The following is a 23,284-nucleotide window of genomic DNA, read 5'->3' on the forward strand; positions in this document are numbered from 1 at the left end:
GGCCACCTCAATCCAGCTTTAGTCAATCAATGGAAATGAAAATAGTTAGACTCAACTGAAATAAGTCCAGTTCAACCAAGCTCAGTTGAACTCAACGGTACCTAATCCAACAACCTAGCTCATCCTAACTGAAGCCAACTCAACCCAGTCAAGAACAATTTCAATTCAAGTAAACCGAATGGAGATGAATACATTTTTACTCAGTTAAAGTCAACTCAGTCCAACTCAGTGATGCTCACTGATTAGCCTAGAGCAATATTAACTTAAGTCAAGCAAACAGAAATAAACAGATCTAAACTGATCATAGTTGAACTAAACCCAGCCCAGTTTAATCTACTTCATCTCAACCCAGTTAAGAGCGATTCGATTTCAACTCAACTGAATGTAAATGAACAGAATGAAATAAAATTGAACTGAGTTCAGCTTATGTGTTATCTCCTATCTGAAGCCCAAGCTGAGGAAGGGGCTCAGCTCCCACAGCCTCTTGCAATTCCTCCATCCAGTGCTAATCACCCCAGATTGTAAATTCCCAATTTATACATTTTTCTTTCCTAATAGAGTATAAGCTCCTGGAAACCTTACTGACAATCCTGGGACATTATATGTGTAAACAACGTGTTGAAAGATCTCAAATAAATTGAGTTCAAGACTGAACTGAAGAAATTCAATTCAACTCAATATTTATTGAACTGGGACTCTATTCTAGGCACATTGTATTATGCCAGACTCAACTAAGTTTAACTAAAACCAAATTTATTGAGCTCCTACTGTGTACCAGGTGCTAAGTACTTAACTGTTTCATGTGAAGCTTGTATCTCATTGAATCTCCTCCTTAATCCTGAGATGTGGGTTTATGACCCCATTTTACAGGGGGAGATACTGAGGCCCAGAATGGTTAAATCGCTTGGGAAGGGGCAGATCTGGGACTTGGACCAGGGTCTGGTTTGGAGTCCCCTAGTCCCTTTTGCCTCATCTGGGGTCCTCACCGGGTCAGTCTGGTACTCTCGACTGTAGAGTTCATGACAATTGTTGAAGATGTATTCGTAAGTGGAGTTGAGGCAGGCTTTCACACAGTCCTTCACCACCTGGCTGGCTCGGGGTGGGCTCTGCAGTTCTTGCACCTGGCAAGAGGAAGTGAGATGGATATGGGTGTACACAGTTGGGACAGGAGGTACCCAGGAAGTGACTACAAGTAGAGCTGGTTTTAAGGAAATGTTGTAGCAATGTGAAAGCAGAGGGTCACTGAGAAAGGGCACTGCTTTCCAGGAGAAATGTTACTCATTTAGGAGCTAACAGTCCTGGAGTATACTCCTTGGAGAGCTAATGGAACTGGGTCCCCTTTCCAACCTTCATCCGAAAGAAGGTGATGCTGGTGAGAAGATCCACCGTGGATTTGAGGTCCTGGAGTCTCTCTGGGCTGCTGGCTGGGAAGTTATTCTATGGAAGGGAGAAGAGAGGTGGGGTTATGGAAGAAGGCCAGGGGATGATGGGAGACAGCGTTTTACGGGAGACACAAGAGCCTCCAAGTTTCAGGAGGTGTGTTAGGGGTCACTGAGAACACCTTGAAGTAACTTGGGGTGTCTGCTTGGATGCACCAATCTTTTTGGGCAGGTGCTGCCCACATATGTGTACATGTGTCAGAGGAACACATTCTACATGTTAAGATGGGTCCTCCCATGTGCACGCCTGCTGGCAGCTGTCCCCTCCAGGCACACACATGCGTGGGGTGAGCAAATCATCATGCATGCTCTTCTCACCCGATACATGGAGAGGTCAATCCGCAAGGAGTTATGCAGCTGGTCCAAGAGCTTCACAAAGCGTTCTTTCTGAGGAGGCAGAGGAGGAGGAGAAGGTTGGATGAAAGCAGGGACTTGGGGATCAAGTGTAGCAGCTAAAGGTGGCCGCCACATTGGCTAAGTGGTTGCTATACGTTAAGTGTACCCCATCCGTTGTTGAACTGACCCCTCATAACATCCATTCAACAGAGGGGTAAAATGAGGCTCAGAGAGGGGAAGTGACTGGTGCAGTGTCACACAGCAAGTCAGGTCCAGATTGGGGATCTGGAAATCACACGAGGTGTGACCAGCACAGGGTCAAGCTCTCCCTCATCTCCAGGCCCCTGCCCCTGGGACTGACCCCAAAGTTGGAGGCTGCGAAGCGGTCAGAGGCAGACACGTTGGTGGAGGCGGTGGTGTGCGCGTAATAGGCGTTGATGTTGGCAAGCAGGGTGCTCATGACGGCAGGCACCCCAGGACACATGTACTTGGAGGAGAGGCAGGCAAAGTGGCTGGTAGGAGGGAATGGGAAGCACTGGGTCTGGTGTCCAGCCCCCAGAATGCCTCTAAGACAGCCCTCACAACCCCCAAACTGTCCCCTTTTCCTCTTCTTGAGTCTGTCCTCTGAGTTTGTCTCCTCTCTGAATTGCCCTATCTCTGCCTCTTATCTCCAGCTCTCATCCTTGTCACTCTGGCCCCCAGCAATGGCACTTGTCTAACCTCCAGGGAAATTACATAACCCCCACCACACTCACTTCCTCCCTGGCCCCTCCTCCCAAGAATCCCTCCCACCCCAGATCTGCCAGTGTCCACTTGGTAACCACCCCTCCCCCCAGTTTCCTGCACCTCATCCTCATGTCCACCACAGCCTGCAGCCTTACGTCATGGCTTGGTAGATGGACTCGACGCCATAGCGCATGGCAAACTCGTCCACAATCTCCTGGGCTGTCTCATCATAGTAAACCTTCCAGGCGTCGTCACCCTTGGCATCTGGGATCTTCACGACCCCGTTGTTCTGCACGTCTGTCACGAAGTGGAACAGGTTCTGCCACCACAAGGGAGAAGGTGTCATAGAGAGTGCAAAGGGACACCGGGGGTCAGAGATCCCAAGTATAGGGCAGCTTATATCATCCATCTGTTTATTCATTAATTCATTCATCTACCCTTTCAGCCGTCCACCACCCATCCATCCATCCAAGTACCCCAAATTTCAGCTATCCCTCATCCATCCTCCCAATAGTTCAACTACACGCCCATCCATCCGTCCATCTGTCCATCCACCCACCCATCCCTCTAACCATCTACTCCCTTACCCATCAATCCAACTACCCAAAAATCCACCCGTTCACTTTATCCATTCTTTCAGTAATTCAACCACACATCCATCCATCCCATACATTTACCCGCAACTTCACCTGTCCATCCAATAATTCATCCTTCTACCCAATCAACCATCAATCCACCCATCCATCATCCATCTGTCCATGCATCTTCTCATCCATCCACCTATTCAACTACTCCAAAATTCTCCCAGCCATACATCTGTGGATGGTTCAACCATACATCCATCCACCCACCCTTTCTTCCATCCATCCATCCATCTATCCACCAACCTACCTACCCACCATACCAACTACCCCCAAATTCACCTGTCCACTCATCCTTCTGTCTAGTAATTCAACTACATGCCCATCTATCTCATCTACTACCCGCAGCTTAATCTGTCCATCTAACTTATCAACCCATTCAACCATCCATCCATCACCTATCCATCCACCCATCAATTTATCCATCCATCCATCCTTCCATCCTTCGTCTATCTGTCCATCCATCTATTCACCCATCCACCTACCCAACGACCCCCAATTCACGCATCCAACTCATCTATACTTCCAGTAGATCAAGCACACATCTATCCACCCATCCTTTCATCTTTCCACCCATTCTTTTATTCACTCAGTACTCATTCATCCAATCATTTATTCATTCAACATACTGAGTTCTCTCCAGGAACCCCTAGGCAGCTGGAGGAGACAAACCCAGGCACACAAAAACCTAACCCTGAGTGTTCAGGGCTGGGACAGTTGGAAGACCTGGATCTCTGTAGTGAGAGTCTGCCTGGAGGTCACGGAGGGCTTCTAGAGGAGGGGGCCCTGAAGCTGGACGTTGACTGACGGGGAGGAGTTTTCTGAGCACAGAGAAATGGCATAGGGGACAGTCTCAGAGGCCCAGGGGAATGTGAATGGTGTGGTCAGAAAGAGGAAGGAGGAGGTAGGGCAGGCAGGAAGGGTGAGTGGAGGTAACGTGGGAGACGAAGGTGAACTTCAGATGCAGGGTGGAGCAGTGGGCCTCACCTCGTGCAAACAGGTATACTGGACGTGGTAGGGGGCCACCTTCTCCTCGCCTTTGATCTCCACACTGATGTGGAGCCGGATGGCACCCGACACAGCAGATTTGTCAGTCCGCTTGTCTGCAGGGCGGAAAGGGATGGCAGTGTCAGAACTTCCCAATATAGCCCTGGACTATTTTAACATATGCGTAACTGCAGCCCGGTCAGACTCCCTGAATTAAGGCCTAGGTGTTTCTCCTCAGATTGGCTTGCTAGACTTGTGTCTCCCCCATTAGACTAGAATTCTTAGGCCCTGTCTCTCCCACCTCACTAGGATCCCAGATCTTCCTTCCTCACTCAGATTAATTTCCTTGGTCTGCATCTCCCTCTTTAGACTAGGAGCCTTGCTTCTTCCCCAGGCTGTGCTCCCAGACTCTGCCTCCCCCATCAGATCAAGGTCCCCGGAGTCTACCTGTCTTCTTCGACAGGATTCCCGGGTCTGTGCCTCTTTCCTCAGACTAGGATCCCCAGGTCTTGCTTCCTGCTTCCCCCATCAGAATAGGATATCTAGATGTCCTCTAACCAAACTAAGAAGTTCCTAGACTCTGCTCACCCCTCTCAGACTGGGTTCTTCCTCTGCCCTCAGACTGGGCTCACAGATCCTACTCATCATCCTTAGACAGGGCTCTTGGGTCTATAGCTCCCCCTCTCAGATTAGGAAGCCCAAACTCTACCTCTTCCCTTAGACTGGATTCTCAAAGTTCAATCTCCTTTCTTAGGTTAGATTCCTGGGTCTGTGCCTCTCTCCTTACACTAGGATCCTCAGGCCTTGCTTCCTGCCTTCCCCGTCAGAATGAGATACGGAGAGTCTGTCCCTCCCTCACTCTCCCACACCGAAATAAGAGGGTCCTGGGTTCTGCTCACCGTCTCAGCCTGCTCCTTCTTGCCCCCATCAGACTGGGCTCAAGACTCTGCCTCCTCTGTTAGACTGGACTCCTAGATTAACTCCTGCTGACACTGTCTTTCCCCTCCAGCTGGGCTCCCCACTTTGGTTGGTTCCCCGGGACCCCCTCCCCTCTCCCCCACAGAACCCCACCCTTGCTCACCCAGGTTGTACCACACGTCCATCTCGCCACTGAGTGTCCGCACCTCGATGATCGTCTGCCCCAGGAAGTCATCGGATTCCCTCTTGAACCGCTGCTTCACGCGAGATTTGATGTCATCGTCCTCATCCCAGACACGCACCTTGATTCGGTCCGAGGAGTTGTGACATTCACTGCAGGGGGGAAGAGGAGGTTGGGGCAGGGGGCTTTTTTTTTGGTCTGTGCCGGGTTGCGGCACGCAGGATCTTCTTTGCTGCGTGTGGGATCTTTAGAGTCACATGCGGGATCTAGTTCCCTGACCAGGGATGGAACCCGGGCCCCCTGCATTGGGAGCACTTAGTCTTAACCACTGGACCACCAGGGAAATCCCAGGGCAGGTGTCTTGAAGCCCACCCTTCAGCTGCTCCAACAGGGAGCTCCATATAGGGGGCTGGGGGCCCAGCCAGACACTTACAAGTGGAAGTTCTCCTCCCACACGGGGTTCAGGTTTCCATAGATGGTTTTTGTCCGTTTCTTGGTCTTCCCGACCTGGACGGTGACGTAGGGGTCACTGGATCCTGTCTTGTCCTTTGCCTGCAAGCCCTGGGCACAGACCACTGGAAGACACACAAAACAAATATAAATGTGGGCTCAAGGAGCAAGGCATGCCAAGGACAGACACTGTCACAGGCTCCACAGGGAACACCTGTGACAAGAACTGAGGGCTTTGTTCTGGCCACAGGAGCCCATGGACACACCCACTGGGCATGCTCGGCTTGCTAGAGTTAACATCCAGGGAACCCTCATCCAATGAAGAATATGAAGGTGCCCCAGGGTCACCCCTGGGGTGGGACACTCGGGTGTGTGCTCTACAATGTCCCCCTAAGGTCCCCAGCAGGGTTGAGCCCCCAGTTGCCCACAGTATGACCTACTCATTGGCATCCTCCGCAGGGCTCTTTACGTCCCGGCTCTCAAACTCATGTCTCCACCTCCCACTGGCACTCCCTGGGACCACCTCCTGGATACCTATCTGCCCTGAAATCCTCATCTTGGAGTCTGTTTTCAGGGAAATCCCAATGACGATGAGGAATGGATAAACACCACAAGGCCCCCACCCCTGGGAAGGACCTCTCAGCCCTGAGAGGTCAATAATGTCCCCCAGTGGTCCTAGGTGTCCACTGCTTCGCCTGCTCGGTGGCTTATTCCCTCCTGGTCTCACTTCCCAATACCCCTGGGGGCTTCCTGGGTTCACTTCCCACATAAACTGTGTGCCCTCAACTCCTGTTCTTGAAGTCTGGTTCTGGGGGCTACCAAGCGAGATGCACCCAGATAGTTTCGTGCAACACGTTTGGAGGCATATATGCCCAGGCTGTGGGCACAAACGTATATACACCGACATGAGAAAGTCAGGGGGACGCTCAAATACGTGCAGCAAAGGGAAGGAAGGGGCGTGGGAGGGAGCACAGGGGTCCGAGAAGAAGGGACCCCCGTGGCCGTCCCTCCCCCTCCCCCCCGCGGCCTCACCGGTGATGCTGATCTTGGCCGACCACTTGGACGTTCCATCCAGCACGCTCTGCTTGACGGCCTTCATCTGCTGCGTGTGCGCGGTCTTGGTCACCGCGAAGATCTCCTGGATGAGCTCGAAGATCTCGGGCTTGTTGCGCTCCCGGATCTTCATGCGGTCCTTGAGCACCATGATGATGTTCTGCGTCCGGTCCTCCGCCCCGTGCTTGGAGCTCTTCTCCGCCGCCCCTGCGCACAAAGACAGCCGTCACTGTACACAGAGCACTCCCTCCCAGGAGCGAGAACCCTCATTCCCACTCCAGGGCTTCCTCATCTACTGTCACGGACACGGGGTTCAGGTGAATCATCCCCCCAAAGCTAGAGCTGCCAGAGCTCCTACCTGCTCTCTGAATCCTCCCCCAACCAGGCCTTTCCCCCTAAAGTTCCCACCCCTGTCTTAGCCCCTCCAGTCCGCGTGAGTCCCCTTCCCCTCCGACACCCTCCCCTCTCCAAGCCCCTCCCCTCCGCGGACTCCTCTCCCCAACTTGAGCCCCCTCTCGCCTCTGAACTAACCCTAACCCTAACCCTATTTTTCTCCGTGGAAACCGCTGCCTCCCATTAAGCCCTCCCCTTGAACAGTTTAGCTCCTCCCTGAGTCCCGCCCCCCCACCCCTCTAGGACCACTCTCACTTCTCCTTTCCCCTCCTGTCCCTCCCATCCCGTCCCACGGCCCCGCCCCCTGTCCCGCCCCCTCCTCCTCGCCAGAGCCCCTCCCCCTAACCAGTAACAGTCCTGCCCCTCCGTCTCCGCTCCAGCGGAAGCAAGGCACTCACGCTGCAGACAGTCTGCGTTGAGCAGGTCCTGGCACTTCTCGTGGCACTTGACACCGCACTCGGTACAGCGCATACCCTGCCGCGCGATGCCCCACAATAGCCCCTCACACTCGTAGCAATAGGTGGGTGTGGTGGCCGTCCACACCTCGAAGTTGTGCGGCGTCGTGCACGAGATGGGGTAGATTAAGGCTTGCAAGGTCTTCTTGTAAACGTGGTTTTTCTGCGGGGAGGGAGGGCATGCGACGTGGGCGTAAAGCCTTAACCTGGGGTCACTGGCTTGCCCCGCCCTCATCCCACCCCTCCGCCCCGTCCCCCGCCCCACACTGTCGGAATCCACGGGTTCTCGTGCACAGACTGTGCTCGCTGGCGGCTGCGTTGTCGGAATTCTGGAAAGCGAGGAGTGCCTGTCTCTGCCCCACCCGCTTCCTTTCCTCCAGGAGCCCTCCCAGCCCCGCCCACCCTCCAAGATGGGGAGGGGAGGTGCCCCACGCACCAGCTCTTCGTTGTTCAAAGTGCTGGATGCCAAGGCCGAGGTGATGCCTGCTTTTCTGGACTGCACCAGAGACTGGAATAGGGAAGTCACCAAGGGAGTCAGAGGGGTCGATTGGCACCCGGGGGGTTGTCACCGCGAGCAGAATCCCCAGCCATGGTTTGGGGCCGCCAGCCACGGATTCAAGCCACAGCCACAAATAGGAAACAGGTCACAGCAGCGGGAGCAGAACCAGAAAAGAATTGGGAGATGACAGAGGCTCCAGGTTAGAAGAGACCCTGGAAAGGGAGCGGCCCCACACCTCTGACTCACCCATTCCCCACCACCATGGACCAGACTGGGGAACTGCACTTGGCCATGGTCAACAGCCACAGAGCAAAACCACCAGCCAGGCCACGAACCAAGGTGGGGAGTCACCTGCTCTCTTCCCGACCCATGAACTGTTGGACGTGGCAAGGTCCCCTCCCCAGAACCCATGGGATGGGGACCACTTGGAAGATCCCAGTCGGGTCAGGGGTCTCGGGAGGAGATTCAAGGGCCTGGGTTGCCATCACTCACCATGGCCTGAAGCGTCCACGCAGCACGCAGGGTAGAAGTTAGATCACATTAGTCCCAGAGAATGCCTTGCCAGTCCCCAGTTCTGCCATGGGCAGTTTGTACAGGTTGAGCACTGCTTGTGGCAGGGCTGCTCTGCTCGGGCAGGGGAGGGCACAGGCACTCACCAGGTCGCTCACGAGTGGGATAGGCTTCCTCTTGCGGATGTCTGGCATGCTGTCGATGATGATGAGACCACCGCCAGGGCTGCAAGACACACCCAGGGACGTCAAGGGCCCAGGGAAGTTCCCCTTCCTCCAGCAGACATCTCCTGAGGCCTGGGCAGGACACCTGATCTCCCCAGGTATTAAGAGTTGAATTGTGTCCCCCGAAAAGATACATTGAAGTCCTAACCCCCAGTACCTCAGAATGTGACCTTATTTGGAAATAGAGTCACTGCAGATGTAATTAGTTAAGACAAGCTCATACTAGAGTAGGATGGGCTCCTAATCCAGTATGAGTGGTGTCTTTATAAGAAGAGAGACACACAGGGAGAAGACAGTGGTGTGATAGTAGAGGCAGAGATTGGAGTGACTCGTTTACAATCCAAGGAATACCAAGGATTGCCAGCAACTACCAGAAGCTAGAAAGTCTAGGAAGGATTCTCTCCTACAGAAGTCAGAGGGAGTGTGGCCCTGCCGACACCTTGGTGTTGGAATTCTGGCCTCCAAGAACTGCTAGAAGATACATTTTTGTTGTTTTAAGCCCTCCGTTTATGGTAGTTTGTTATGGCAGCCCTAAGAAATGAAGACACTGGGCCTCAACTTCCTCATCTGAGAAATGGGGAGATGATACAGTTGCCCACGTTTAATGAAAATTTGAATTAAGGCAAATCTAAATAATATGATAAAATATCAACAAAATCTTTCTTTATGCTCAAAATTGGAAGTATTTGTGTATATTTAAAGTCTATCCTGGAAGAAGTGATTTCAAAGCCCATGAGAAAGAGGGAACTGGAAATTGTATTTGTGCTGTTGCCTCTTGGCAGCTTTGCTGTAGCTGGCTAATCAGAAGGAGGGCTGTGGCAGATGCGGCGGTGGTCTGTCCAAATCTACTTTACTGAGAGGTGCAGGTGTTCCCAGAGAGGGTTCAGGTGTGGCTCCTCTCCGGAAAGTTCTCATTGGCCAATGAGAGTGATGCCTGGCAGCCAGTGACTCTGATAAGCCCTGGGGTGTTATTCGTGCTCCAGCACTCCCTGTAGGATCAGGCAGAGGCTTGGTGACTCCTGAACTACAGGCTTGGTGACTCCTGAACTACGTCTCTGCTTGGCTGTTTCTCCTACCTGGTGCCGCCTGCCTCACAGGCTTTTCTTTTTTATAAGTTTATTTATTTATTTATTTATTTGTGATGTTGGGGGTAGGAGTTTATTAATTAATTAACTTATTTTTGCTGTGTTGGATCTTCGTTTCTGTGTGAGGGCTTTCTCTAGTTGTGGCAAGCGGGGGCCACTCTTCATCGCGGTGCGCGGGCCTCTCACTATCGTGGCCTCTCTTGTTGCGGAGCACAGGCTCCAGATGCGCAGGCTCAGTAGTTGTGGCTCACGGGCCCAGTTGCTCTGAGGCATGTGGGGTCCTCCCAGACCAGGGCTCGAGCCCGTGTCCCCTGCATTAGCAGGCAGATTCTCAACCACTGCGCCACCAGGGAAGCCCTTTAAGTTTATTTATTTATTTTTGGCTGCATTGGGTCTTCGTTGCTGTGCATGGGCTTTCTCTAGTTGCGGCGAACGGGGGCTACTCTTTGTTGTGGTCCGTGGGCTTCTCATTGTGGTGGCTTCTCTTGTTGTGGAGCATGGGCTCTAGGCACGTGGGTTGCAGTGGTTGTGGCGCATGGGCTTAGTTGCTCCGCGGCCTGTGGGATCTTCCTGGACCAGGGCTTGAACCCATGTCCCCTACATTGGCAGGCGGATTCTTAACCACTGCACCACGAGGGAAGCCCTCACAGGCTTCCTGTATAAATCATGCACACAGGAGCCCCCATCTCAGACCCCACTTCCAGGGCTCCCCACACGGGACACTTGCCCGTCTGGGAGTCACAGCTCCTGTGTCCTTGCCTCTGTTTGAAAAGGATGTACAAGGGAAGGCAGTCACTCTCCAGCTGTTATTTAAAACCTTAGTGTAATTTAAAAATATCTTTTGCATCCTCTCACCTCACTACACAAGTGCTGAAAAAACACCCTGGAAAAGCAATAACTTAAGAAATTAGATATGACAAATGCTCCATGTAAGACCAACAACTATCGTTATGAAACAGCCAGCAACTGTAGCAATAATCTGAGAAATGTAAAAGCAGAATCAAAGCAAAAAATTCACTCCAGGGTTGCAGATGTATTGTGCAGGAAATGGGTTTCTTCTTTACCTTACGTTTGTCTCTAGGGGGAAATGTTCTTGAATTATATGAGTGGCTTGAGCAAGGCCTCTCTGGACTGTTTCTCCATCTGTAAAATAGGGGTAGTGGGCCCCCCATGGGTTTGTGGTGAGGATTCAATGTGTCACTATCTTTGGCTCCTTCTGGCCATGAGCGCCTTATTACAGTGGCTACATTATTTTACTCATGTGCAATCTGTTCCCTGTCTAAATGGAACCTCTCTCTGCCCTGGCTGGGCTGAGGTTATGGTGCAAACCAGCCTCAGGCTCTGGGTTCAAAACTTCCTCTCCCTCACCCCCAAGATCTGATACTCACCCGCCTTTGAACCACAGGGATTTGGACATCTCTCCTTCTCCCCGGGCCTGCAGGACAGAAAATGGATAAGGTCAGTGTGGCTGCCCCTTCCCAGGGCAGCACATGTACCACACCCACAACTGTCTCCCCTTTGTGTTGGGAGACAGGAGGCCTGGGTCCTAGTCCTCACTGTGTGTCCTTAGGGAGCCCACTGGCTTTTTCTGGGCCTCAGTTTGTCCATCTGTAAAATGAGAAGAAAGGAGATACTCGCTGACACCAACCTCAGTGAACTTTAGTCTCCTTGTCTGTCAAAATTGGGGATTTGTTAGCATCATCTCGAACAAGAGCTCGTGCTCTACAGTCCTGCGATTCTTAGGGGCTAGCTCAATACTCATGAGATCCTATCACTCACTAAACTCCCCCTGCCTCACCTGATTATCTGATCTCATGCCCCAGGACCTTTGCCCAAGCGGTGCCACCTGTATATATGCTCTCCCACCTTCTGCACCCGACCAGCCTCCATCTGTCATTCAGGTCTCAGTGTGGACCCAGAGTCAACACCCCCTACCATGCAACTAAAGGGTGGCATGGTGGTGGGGGGGACAGGGAGAAGGATCTGACACCTTCTTCTGAAATATTGTTTAAGTATTTTGGATATCACTTCACTTTAAGTGTCACCTCCTCCAGTGAGTCTTCCTGATTGCCTTGGATTAGTTTTATGCCCCCTCTATGAAACCCAGAGATCCTACTCACGTTTATTTTTCTTCTCATATCGCTAGTTCCATTACAAGGGTAGTTGCTGTCTTTTTCATTTAATTTGTTGACTTAGTGAAAGTTATTCAATAGATTTTTCACAGTATATTTTCTTCTACTGTTTGAATCTAGAACCATGAGACTGTATAGTAAAAGAAAATTCTACTGTACAGCTGATAAGAAATTTGATTTGAAACTTTTGTGGCTCTGATAATTGATGGTCTAAGACTTTGGAAGTCTGTTTAGGATCTCCTCCTGCCAGCCTCACCCCAGTTTGGAAGGTCACCCCGGATAATAACACTGCTTGGTGTCCAGCCCAGAGCAGGTTGAGTGAATGAAGGAATGAATGAACGGCCTCATTCCTGCTGCCCATCTGAACAGTCATCCTGACTCTGACATTAATTCTATTTTTCACCGAATTTCTTCTGCAATACTGACCAGATCTCAGACCTTTCCCAAACCCCAACTCTGACACCCATTGTGAGCCCAAGCACTGACTTCTTCCTCTATCACCAAGTCTGACCCTGAACTCTGATCTTTGACTGCTGCCCTAACCCTGCCCTATAACCCTATCACTAACCTCTATCCCTATCCATGAACCTGGCCACTGAACTTGGCCATAGCGATGACCTCAGCTTCATTTCAGCTCTAGGTTCCAGTTCGCCTCTCCTTCTTCCCCACTTAGAAATCCCAGGCTATCCTGGGGGAGGCTGGACTAGACCTTGGTGGGGCCAGCTGGTTGCAGGAGAGAGTCGGCAAGCGTGGGTAGGGCCAGGGAGGAGTCAGATTGGGCAGGGGTTGGGCCAGGAATGGCGGGGCTGGGGCAAGGGAAAGAGTGGGTGGGGCTAAGGAAGGACCAGGCTGGGCACGGATGGGAACAGGTGGGAGTGGGCGGAGCCATAGAAGAACCAGGATGTATGGAGGCATGGTGGTGGGTGGGGTGGCAAAGTGGGCGTGGCCAGGTGGCTCATGAGTGGCATGGGCTAGTGTGGGCAGGGCCAGGGAAAGGACCAGAGTGGGTTGGGCCATGGAAGGAGTGGGGAAATGAGGGTGGGTGGGGCACTGGGCAGGGCCAGGCTGGGGGTGGGCCCACTGCTGCTTTCACTCACCTCCTGCAGCTGCAGTCGCACTTTGTTGAAGGCTCGCAGCCAGTTGGCCTTGGCCCTAGACATGGAGTCCTGACCCTGTTGGCCTTCCTCATCTTCTCGTGGCCTGAAAGTGAGGCAACGGGTTTTATGAGGCTCCGAGGCCAGCACTTCCTCCACCCTCCGAGCGTTGCTGGGCCCTCCATGGCCTCCCTGGCACTTCGAAGACACAATGACCCACCTGTGACCCCTCTGACCAGCCTCAGTGATCCTACCCGCCCCCCTTCCCACATGCCCATCACGTCTCTGACACCTTCAGGTCTCCTGGGTCCCTTTGCCACCTTCCTGGCCCCTCTGCAACTTTGTAACCCTATCCGAGGACTCTTCTGATGCTTTTGTGACCTCTCCAACCCTGGCAAACCCTCCAGCCCCTCACAACCTCTAAGACTCCTTCATGACCCTGCTTGACCCCCTCTGACCCCACTGAGCCACTTCTGACCTCCTAGATGCATCCCGATCCCTTCAATAAACGCAGGACCCTGTGACAACCTCTCCCCCCATTCCCCAGGTCTACACTGACCCCATCATGGCACCACTGACCCTGTGACCTTGTGACAGGCCCTCGACGCCTTCCCGTTACCTCTCCTCAGCCTTGGGGGGCTCAGGCTGAGGCTCCTGCTCAGCTGCAGGTGCCTCCTCAGGGGCGGCTGGCTCAGGGGCCACCTTGGCTATGTCGGGGACCTCGGTGGGCACGGCTGGGGCCTTGTCCTCCTTCTTGGGGGTGGCGGGTGGAAGGCTGACACGCTTGAAGTCCTTGGGCTCGGCCACAGCCACAACCTCGCGCTCAGTGTAGCCTTGGATGTCATCCGGCACCTCCTCCTCATCCTCTAGCTCTTCCTCGTCCTCAGGCAGCTCCTCCTCCTCCTCCAAGAAGTCCTCCAGGTCCTCATCCAGCTCTTCGTCCAGCTCCTCATCCAGCTCATCCTCATCCTGGTCCCAGCGTGGCGAATCCTTATGGTAGCTGACTGAGCTGTGGCAGGAGTGGTAGGAGTCCCGGTCCCTCTCGTCTTCCAGCTCAGAGCCCCGTAGGCTCTGTTCATCCGGGTCAAAGTCCTCGCTCAGCTGCGAACTGCCCTGACTCAGCTCCCCTGAGGATGCGTAACGGCTACTGCCTGTGGGGCTACAGGAACGGGCCAAAGACTCAGGGGCTGGGGCACAGATCCACTGCCCATCCCAGCCCCGGTCATACAGGTTCCATCACCCAGTCATTCCCTGGATTGGTCATTCCCTGGATTCCCAGCATTGGTGGAGCTCCTCTGGTTGCCAGGGAAACACAGCCATGAACAAAAGACAAAAACACCTGTTCTTGGGACATTTACCATCTTGGGGGGCAGGCAATAAAACCAGATCAGTGACATTAGTGATCATCCGTGACCTACCGTGCACCACTCCTACCCATGCACTGTGGAGGCTGCAAAACCTTCACCCACATGTTTGGGACCCCGAATCAGTGTCCCTGCCACAGCCCCCTTGGAGACCTAGCGCTCCTGAAACAAACATAGTAGCCCCTGTCTCTTGATGTACCCCCTACGCTCTGCCTCAACCTGTTCCTCCCACTGCCAAGCCCCTTCTGTTCATCAGGGACCTCCCTGCCTCCACTCACAGCTGATCCTGCGGTGGGTCCCTTCAGCTCCACCTTGTAAACATACGTGCAGTGCATCCACTTCCTTGCACCCTGGGCCCCACCCTAGTCCAGGCTCCGCCATCTCCACTAGATGCTGCTCTACCCAACATCCACTTCTCTCCTGGACCTTTTTCCACAGAAGCCACAAAGGGGCTTATTGGAATCATAAACCCAAACACGGACCTCCCCTGTTCCAAACCCTACCACGCCTCCCTTGAAATAAAATTCTGTGCTGTGCTCTGCACCCCTGTGTGGCCCAAATCCTCCAACGTCTCCATCCCCATCTCCTTCCATCCTCCCTTCTCTCCCCCTGCTCCAACTACATCAGCATCGATCCTCGCTGTCCCTCCAGCACCCTAAATTGTGCCCACCTCTGGGCCTTTGCACTTTCTGTGCTCTCTGCCAGGAACATCCTTTCTTGCCTGCTTTATCTGGAAAAATCCTTTGGTGCCCACTGAAATAGCACTTCTTTGAGTGAGTCTCCCCCACCCTCCAGCCAGGTCAAGCCCACGCCCACCCACATTATATGGTCCTTATATGCGCCCTGGATCACACTCCACATTACCAGGAAGATATCTGTCTCTGCGTGAGGGCAGACAGCATGACACATGGGCCACCTCTCATCCCCCTTCTAACCACTCATTCAGTCATTCAATAAACAGCGTTCCTTGTCTTACTTTCTCCACTCTCAGTGACTGGGACCCTCTTCCCTGGCCAGGCCCTGGGATGCTGTAGGAATCAAACAGGGGTTTGATTCCTACAGTCCTTTAGTCCTTGTTTGCTAAGTTATGTATATGGTTGATTGCTTTTTAGTGCCTGTCCTTGTACACATCTGGAATGGGGGATCAGCAGGTGCCTGGAAAGGACTCCAAACTCCCTCTGCTGGTGAATACCCCAGAAGTCCACCCCAGCACATTCTGGGGTCCCAAGTGAGGGGGGCAGCCTAGGACTGGGATCTCCACACAGGCCTGGATGTGTCCATCTGTGACCCTGGGCGCCACGTAAACTGCCCCAGTGGTCAGGCATGGGACCCAGTGGATCCCGAGACTCCTCCCACCACAGCTCTGACATTGGGGTCCAACACAGCTCTGACCCCAGATGCCTCCCCAGGATGCTATGTCCTCGAGTTAGCCACCAAGGGCCTCCCTGCATGATCTGGCCCCGTTCACCTCTCCAGCCTTTAGCTGAGCTGTCTTCTCTGCCTGGAATTCCTCTCCTAAGACTCTTCATTTATCCTTCAAGTGTTGACTCCCAGGCACATTTCTCCAGGAAACCCTCCCTGCCCTTCCCTCCTGCCAGTGCGTCCAGCTGTGTCCCTTTCTCCAGTCAAATCCTGACCTGTGGGATGGAATGCCTGTCCCTCTGGGGGCCCAGCATCATCCAGCACTCGGCAGCAAGGCCAGGGTGGCCTGGGATGGTGGCTTGAGTCACTCTCAGGGGAACTCTGCCTCTGCATCCCCTCCCCACCGTATGACTTGTTCATGGTGAGAGTGGAGAGTTCTCCTCCTTTTCCACTCCCCCATTCCATCCCAGGAATGCTTACAATAAATAGACTGCCCCCAGGACAGACAGACACACCCAAAGCCAGAGAAGGACAAGACATGGCCAGGCACACAGGATGGGAGCCAATCTGGGACCAGCTCTGTGCACATCCTGCTCTGAGACTCAAGTAACTCGCTCCCACTTTTTAAGCCTCAGTTTCCCTATCTGTAAGATGGGCACTCTTCTGCTTTTCTTCTCGGAGAGAGAAGACTTTTCCATCTACTAAAAGAGTTAATATTTTCTTAATATTTGATGTCTTACTCTCCGTTCAACTGTTTCCAGTGCATTGAAACTTTGTTCCAATAATTGCTTAAGTCTGAGCCACCTTGAATGTGCAAATGAATGATGCTTTACAAATTGTAGCAGTCGCAAAAATGGTAGGAGAAACTGTTAGGGAGACAGGAGTGCTTCTGAAGATGGTTTGAATAAGGAAGTCATGAATACAAATGGAAAGGGATCTAGTTCTTTGCTTTCAGGATAGCGCAAGCACAAAGGAGTTGAATGAAGAATGCTAGAATAAATCCAGGGTAAGACTAATTCTACTCCCCCCTATGCCACTAAATGTTTTACCTTGAGTATGGCATTTCATTTCCTTGGACCTAAAAAATAAAGAGGCTAGACTAAATGCTCAATTTTTTTTCTTTTTTTGAAGTATAGTTGATTTACAATGTTGTGTTCATTTCTGCTGTACAGCAAAGTGATTCAGTTATACTGTATACATATTCTTCTTTCTTATTGATTTATCTTTTCGCCGCACCATGCAGCATGAGAGGTCTTAGCTCCCCGACCAGGGATCAAACCCGTGCCCCCCTGCATTGGAAGCGTGGAGTCTTAACCACTCACTGGACCACCAGGAAAGTCCTTATACCTTCTTTTTAAAAATATTCTTTTCCATTACGGTTTATCATGAGATATTGAATATAGTTCTCTGTGCTATAGGGTAAGACCTTGTTTATCCAGTCTATACATAAGTTTACGGCTGCTAATCCCAACCTCCCACTCCATCCCTCCCCCAGCCCTCTCCCCCTTGGCAACGACAAGTCTGTTTTCTATGTCTACGAGTCTGTTTCTGTTTCGTAGATAAGTTCATTTGTGTCATATTTTAGATTCCACATATAAGTAATATCATATGATATTTGTCTTTCTCTTTCTGACTTATTTCACTTAATATGATAATCTCTAGTTGCATCCAAAATGCTCAATCTTTTAAAAAAAGTTCCTTCTAAAACATTCCGTCTATAAACTATCCAAACTTTCTATGGTATATACAAAACATAGGAAAATTCAAAATAAAAGCTGTTCAAATACCTGCAAAAAAATATTATATTGGATGATGGTAAAGACTGAGTAGGGAGCTTATGAAGGTTTTCTTCAAATTATGTTTTACCCAAACTCTCCACAGCAAATGGAAATGTTTTCTGTCCTCGTCATCTAACATAGTAGCCTCCAGCCACATTGAGCACTTGAAAAGTGTCCAGGAAGATGGAGGGACTGACATTTTATTTTATTTACTTTAATTATTTTAAATTTAACTTTAAAATGCCACATGGGGCTACCATGTTGAACAGCACAGCTCTGAAAGCTCATTTACCTTGATGGCACAAAGATAAACCATTTTAAATGTCTTTCCTTACTGCACTAGAAATAAAGCGCTTCTGAGGGTTTCTCCAGATCTCAACCAGATACAAACACTCGTTTGCGTAATTCATCTCTTCGTCAAGAATTGGAGGAGGCCTGCAATTCGGGAGCCTGGATAGCTGTGTTTAATAGCGAGTTTGCCCCTGAATTTTTGAATATGGGGTGACACGGGGGTGATTCTGAGATGCTGCTGGGAACACAGAGAATGGACAATCTCCTTGCTGATGATGTAGAGGGAACATCACTTTTGTCCAGCTGTAGGACCTTGGGAAGCTAACTTTGCAGGTTCCCAGGTGCCTTTTTATAGGGCTGAGAGGCAGTGTGGCGTTGTGGCTGTGGACTCAGAAGCCTGCTTGACAAGGTTTAAATTCTAGCTCAGCCACTTACTAGCTGTGTGACCTTAGGAAAGTAACTTAATCTCTCTGCCTCGTTTTCCTTATCTACAAAACCGTGGGGAGATGAAGAAGTAAATTCTCACCTCATAAGATTGGTGTAAAGAATAAGCACATTATTTGGGACTCATTAGAATATCTAGCACATAGTAAGCGCTCAATTAACCATCATTATTTTTCTTGCTTATAGACTAGATATAGCAGGACCAGGATCAGAATGAGGTAGGTGAGGCTGAGCCCTGCAATTGCAGAGTCAGATCGTGTTTTAACTTAAATTTGTATATTTTGCTAGTCATGGATTTTTAGAAATTTCATTGAAGTACAACTTACACACAAGAAAGTCTATTCTTACAAAGGAACATTTTGGTGATATTTTTTTCATGGATTTTTTGGCATCCATTTTGAGTTTTAAAAATATTGCATTAATATGCTATTTATCTTGAGGACTGAGTTTCTTAAGTTTTGTACTTGAGGCAACTTCAAGCATACCACACTCACCCCAGCCTAATCCTGGACCTGAGTTATAGGGTTAACCTCCAACTCTGGTATATCAAGATTTCACACAAATAGGAGGCCCTGGTGTATGTGTGAACTGAGCCTAATATCTTAAAGAGACTTGGGGGGTCATATTAATAGAAGTATAGGTTCAACATCAAGGGAGTAAAGAGCACTGAAAATTTTCATCCTGCTCATCCTTTAATGGAGGAAATGTATTCTTTGGGGAGCAAGAAGACCCATGACCAAAAATCCACTAGGTGGGGCTTCGCTGGTGGCGCAGTGGTTAAGAATCTGCCTGCCAATGCAGAGGACACGAGTTCAATCCCTGGTTGGGGAAGATCCCGCATGCCGTGGAGCAACTAAGCCCGTGCGCCACAACTACTGAGCCTGCGCTCTAGAGCCCATGAGCCACAATTACTGCTGAAGCCCGCGCGCCTAGAGCCTGTGCTCTGCAACAAGAGAAGGCACCGCAGTGAGAAGCCCGAGCACCACCACGAAGAGTAGCCCCCGTACCTACTCGCTGCAACTAGAGAAAGCCCACATGCAGCAACAAAGACCCAGCGCGGCCAAAAATCAAAACAATCAAAAAAAAAAAAAAATTCACCAGGCCACTGCTTTCCACCCAGTGGGTTCACCATTAACACTAGTCCTTATGATGATTTACCAGCTGTGTGACCTCAGACAAGTGACTTAACCCCTCTGTGCCTTGATGCCCTATCTGTCAAATGGAAACAATAATATTCCCAACCAGAGAATGAAATGAGATGATGAAGGGAAGACGCTGGACCAGAGCTGGGCACATAGTTAGCTCCGAATCCTATTATTTGCACTGCTTATCTAACAGTCACTACGTAGCACTTTCAGGCACCACCCTAAGTGCTTTACAACTATCCAACCTGTTTAATATCATGTTTGCTATTGTTCTGTTAAGAAACCAGGACTGGGGCGACCAGGTCAGCGAGCAGGGGGCGGGGGTGGGGGACAGCAGCAGGCACAAGTTTCAGTCTCACAGGCTCAAGGACCAGCACACTGCACCCTTGAAAGCCAGGGGACCCACCTATGGGGTAGGTCTAGGGACAGTCTACTTTGAAAAGAGTAGTGATGGTGGCTGGACTGAGCAGGGGCGGCTCCCAAGTCACTGTGCCCATGCCTGCTGGTCAGGAACATAGAGTCAGGGGTCACCAGGAGGGCTAGGTAGGACCACTCCAGGACCACGAGTCAGCTGCTTGCTGGGAGTCTTTCCAACATCACTGTGCCTCAGCTCCCACCCCTATTAACGCTCATCTCTTCCTCCTCTCACCTCCTACCCTGAACAGTTAGAGAGTACAAAGGGACCAGGGGCTTTTAAGTGGAGTGCCAAAGAGCCCGCCTATTTCAGGGGAACCTCTCAGGGCCTTCCTGACTTCCGTCTCTTTCTTCTGCCAAAGCAGACCCCCTTTAATCAAGCTTGGAGAGTTTTCTTGCAAGATTTTGGGTAAAGAAAAGGTTTTACTGCCTATAAGAATGTATGGATGCTGCTTTCCTAGAACCCTCTGACCTCCACCCCCAGCTCCCTCCAACCCCCTATTCCTCTCTCCCCTCCAGGAGATAAGAGGTGGGCACACCACACACACACACACACACACACACACACACGAATCCTTCACTCCACTGTGACTACCTGAGGGCCCGCGGCTCAGAGAACTCCTCATAACTGTGCATGGAGTCACTGTAGGATTCCCGGGAACCCAGGGGTGGTGGTCGGACAGAATATTGGTGGACCGAGGCATTGGGCTGGGATGTAGTGTAATAGGGTGGCGGGATGCTGTTGCTTGTCTCGCTGCGGTAGTCACTGTCACGATCATCCACTGCACTGTCAGGGTCATCATCTGGAAGAGAGAGGAGGGGAGGGAGAGAGAGAGCACGCAATGGAGGCCAACACAGTCTCTCGGATTTAGGGGGTCTTCACTGATTGCTAACCCAAGGAGAGGAATCTACCAGAATGAATGAAAGATCTTGGGTCATTTTAATAGAGGTATAGACTTTCGAATAAGGGAAGTGACTACTGGGCATATACCCTGAGAAAACCATAATTCAAAAAGAGACATGTACCACAGTCTTCATTGAAGCTCTATTTACAATAGCCAGGACATGGAAGCAACCTAAATGTCCATTGACAGATGAATGGGTAAAGAAGATGTGGCACATGTATACAGTGGAATATTACTCAGCCATCAAAAGAAATGAAATTATTTGTGGTGAGGTGGATGGACCTAGAGTCTGTCATACAGAGTGAAGTAAGTCAGAAAGAGAAAAACAAATACCATATGTTAACGCATATATATGGAATCTTAAAAAAAAAAAGGTACTGATGAACCTAGTGACAGGGCAGGAATAAAGACGTAGACATAGAGAATGGACTTGAGGACATGGGGTGGGAGGAGGAAGCTGGGGTGAAGTGAGAGTGGCATGGACATATATACACTACCAAATGTAAAATAGTTAGCTAGTGGGAAGCAGCCACATAGCACAGGGAGATCAGCTCGGTGCTCTGTGACCACCTAGAGGGGTGGCATAGGGAGGGTGGGAGGGAGGGAGACGCAGGAGGGAGGGGATATGGGGACATATGTATGCATAAGGCTGATTCAGTTTGTTGTACAACAGAAACTAACACAGTATTGTGAAGCAATTATACTCCAATAAAGATCTATTTAAAAAAAAGAAGAAGAAGGGAGGTGAAAACCCTGCTTTGCTGTATGTGGGTCAAACTGGACCTAGAGTCCGGGGTCCATGGTAGGTCGTACAACGTGAGGAGGACAGGGACAAATTGGAAGGTGTCTTTTGTCTCAAATGTGAAAATGGACTTCGACTAAAGTCCAGGGTCTCTGAAAACAATATTGGTTTTTCCATCAGGCTTCCCATAACAGGAGTCACACAGATACTCATGGGGAAGTTGGAGGATCAAGAGGACAAGGTAGAATATAAATGCCCTTTAACCCTCAGAGATTCCTTAATATCCGAGGATGGGGACCCCAGCCCTGAATTCTCATGTGCAGGAACAAAGAAGGGGCTCTACCAAGGTGCTGTCTTCCTCAAAAAGGTCAGATTCTTCGGTTGGCAAGACTACCACATGCCCAGAATCTATCACTCTAATGGAACAGGAAGGGGTTGCCAAACTCCAAGTGTTTCGTAAGAATTAAAGGATGTTTCAGTTCGATTTGCTTTCCTTAGTAAATGGGAAACAGATTTTCTTTCTTAGTAAAAAGAAAACAGTCTCAAAGGACGTTGTATTGTGGTGGGAACAGGAAAGACTGAATTTATTTAGAAAACAACAGTTGAGCTAGAAAGAAGTGAGCGCCCCCTAAATTAACCAGCCGATCGGGAAGCCCACGGTATGCTCGGCCATGGTATCAATTTACTGGTGATTTTAAACACCAAGGGGGTGGCTTGTACTTTTTATGCCTTTAAGTATTTTTGCTCTTTTCCCAATATTTTTGCTTTTTTTTTTTTTGCGGTACGCGGGCCTCTCACTGTTGTGGCCTCTCCCGTTGCGGAGCACAGGGTCCGGACGCGCAGGCTCAGCGGCCATGGCTCACAGGCCCAGTGGCTCCGCGGCATGTGGGGTCTTCCCGGACCGGGGCACGAAGCCGTGTCCCCTGCATCGGCAGGCGGACTCTCAACCACTGCGCCACCAGGGAAGCCTTTTTTGCTTTATTTTAACTTTCTAATTCTTTTCCCACTAATAGAGTCTATTTCTATATATTAAAAAATAGGTCAAAAAATTTTAATGTGGTAAACTGTTAAAAAATTAATTTCATACTTCATGTAGAGCTAGCTATTTGATTCATTCCCTATTTTGCCTTCAGAAAAACCTTAAATTCATTTTTAGCCAGCAAAGCCGGCCTTGCCAAAGTAGCTCTGGTTTCCTAGTTTCTCATTTGACTTGAGCCATTGTGACCTGCAAGCTTTTTATCCTGTCCCTGCCATATGGCCACCTTCTGATGCGCTGACAGTGCTGGCATCAAGGGCAGAAGCAGTTGTGAATTTCCGCAACTTAGATCTGTGGGCATCAGGGTGAAACCGTGAAGCCATAAAGGGCCTAAAGTGGGGGGATCCGAAACTGGGGGCAATTTGTCAATATCACCAAATTGCCCCTCTGACCAAGTTGTTTTCTACCCAGTTACTGGGGTTTATAGCCTACCGTATCGCCCTTGACCGGACTGAGATGTTTCCAACCAAATCACGTGAGGTTCTGTGCATGTTCACCAAATTAATTTTCTCTGACAAATTATCTGTTTCTGAGGCGCAGATTGCTTTCTCTTGGATTCTTTCTGCTTTTACGAAGACTCTACTTTTTTTTTTTTTTTTTTTTTGAAGACTCTACTTTTTACCAAATAGTTTTTGACCAAATCTCCTGCTTCTGGATAAGGCATTTTCAGCCACTTTTGT

The 23,284-nt window shown here is 50.5% G+C and overlaps 1 protein-coding gene across 4 annotated transcripts in view; it reads right to left on the reverse strand.

Moving 5' to 3' along the window:
• Positions 1–23,284, reverse strand: part of UNC13A (unc-13 homolog A) — a 63,032-nt gene that overhangs the window by 21,029 nt on the left and 18,719 nt on the right. For 3 of the 4 annotated variants that reach the window (XM_065874700.1, XM_065874701.1, XM_065874698.1), the window contains exons 9-24: positions 20,517–20,724; positions 13,743–14,282; positions 13,127–13,235; positions 11,286–11,332; positions 8,735–8,813; positions 8,016–8,087; positions 7,523–7,742; positions 6,711–6,938; positions 5,662–5,803; positions 5,211–5,380; positions 4,130–4,245; positions 2,657–2,820; positions 2,137–2,287; positions 1,758–1,826; positions 1,348–1,437; positions 987–1,121 (exon numbers count right to left, since the gene is read on the reverse strand). In XM_065874700.1, the coding sequence (XP_065730772.1) occupies positions 987–1,121; positions 1,348–1,437; positions 1,758–1,826; positions 2,137–2,287; positions 2,657–2,820; positions 4,130–4,245; positions 5,211–5,380; positions 5,662–5,803; positions 6,711–6,938; positions 7,523–7,742; positions 8,016–8,087; positions 8,735–8,813; positions 11,286–11,332; positions 13,127–13,235; positions 13,743–14,282; positions 20,517–20,724 (2,540 nt within the window). Of the gene's footprint in view, positions 1–986; positions 1,122–1,347; positions 1,438–1,757; positions 1,827–2,136; positions 2,288–2,656; positions 2,821–4,129; positions 4,246–5,210; positions 5,381–5,661; positions 5,804–6,710; positions 6,939–7,522; positions 7,743–8,015; positions 8,088–8,570; positions 8,577–8,734; positions 8,814–11,285; positions 11,333–13,126; positions 13,236–13,742; positions 14,283–20,516; positions 20,725–23,284 lie in introns of all 4 variants that reach the window. The other variant, XM_065874697.1, reaches the window with a different exon arrangement.

The sequence above is a fragment of the Phocoena phocoena genome, chromosome 3 (genome assembly GCF_963924675.1).
Source record: "Phocoena phocoena chromosome 3, mPhoPho1.1, whole genome shotgun sequence".
Taxonomy (NCBI): domain Eukaryota; kingdom Metazoa; phylum Chordata; class Mammalia; order Artiodactyla; family Phocoenidae; genus Phocoena; species Phocoena phocoena.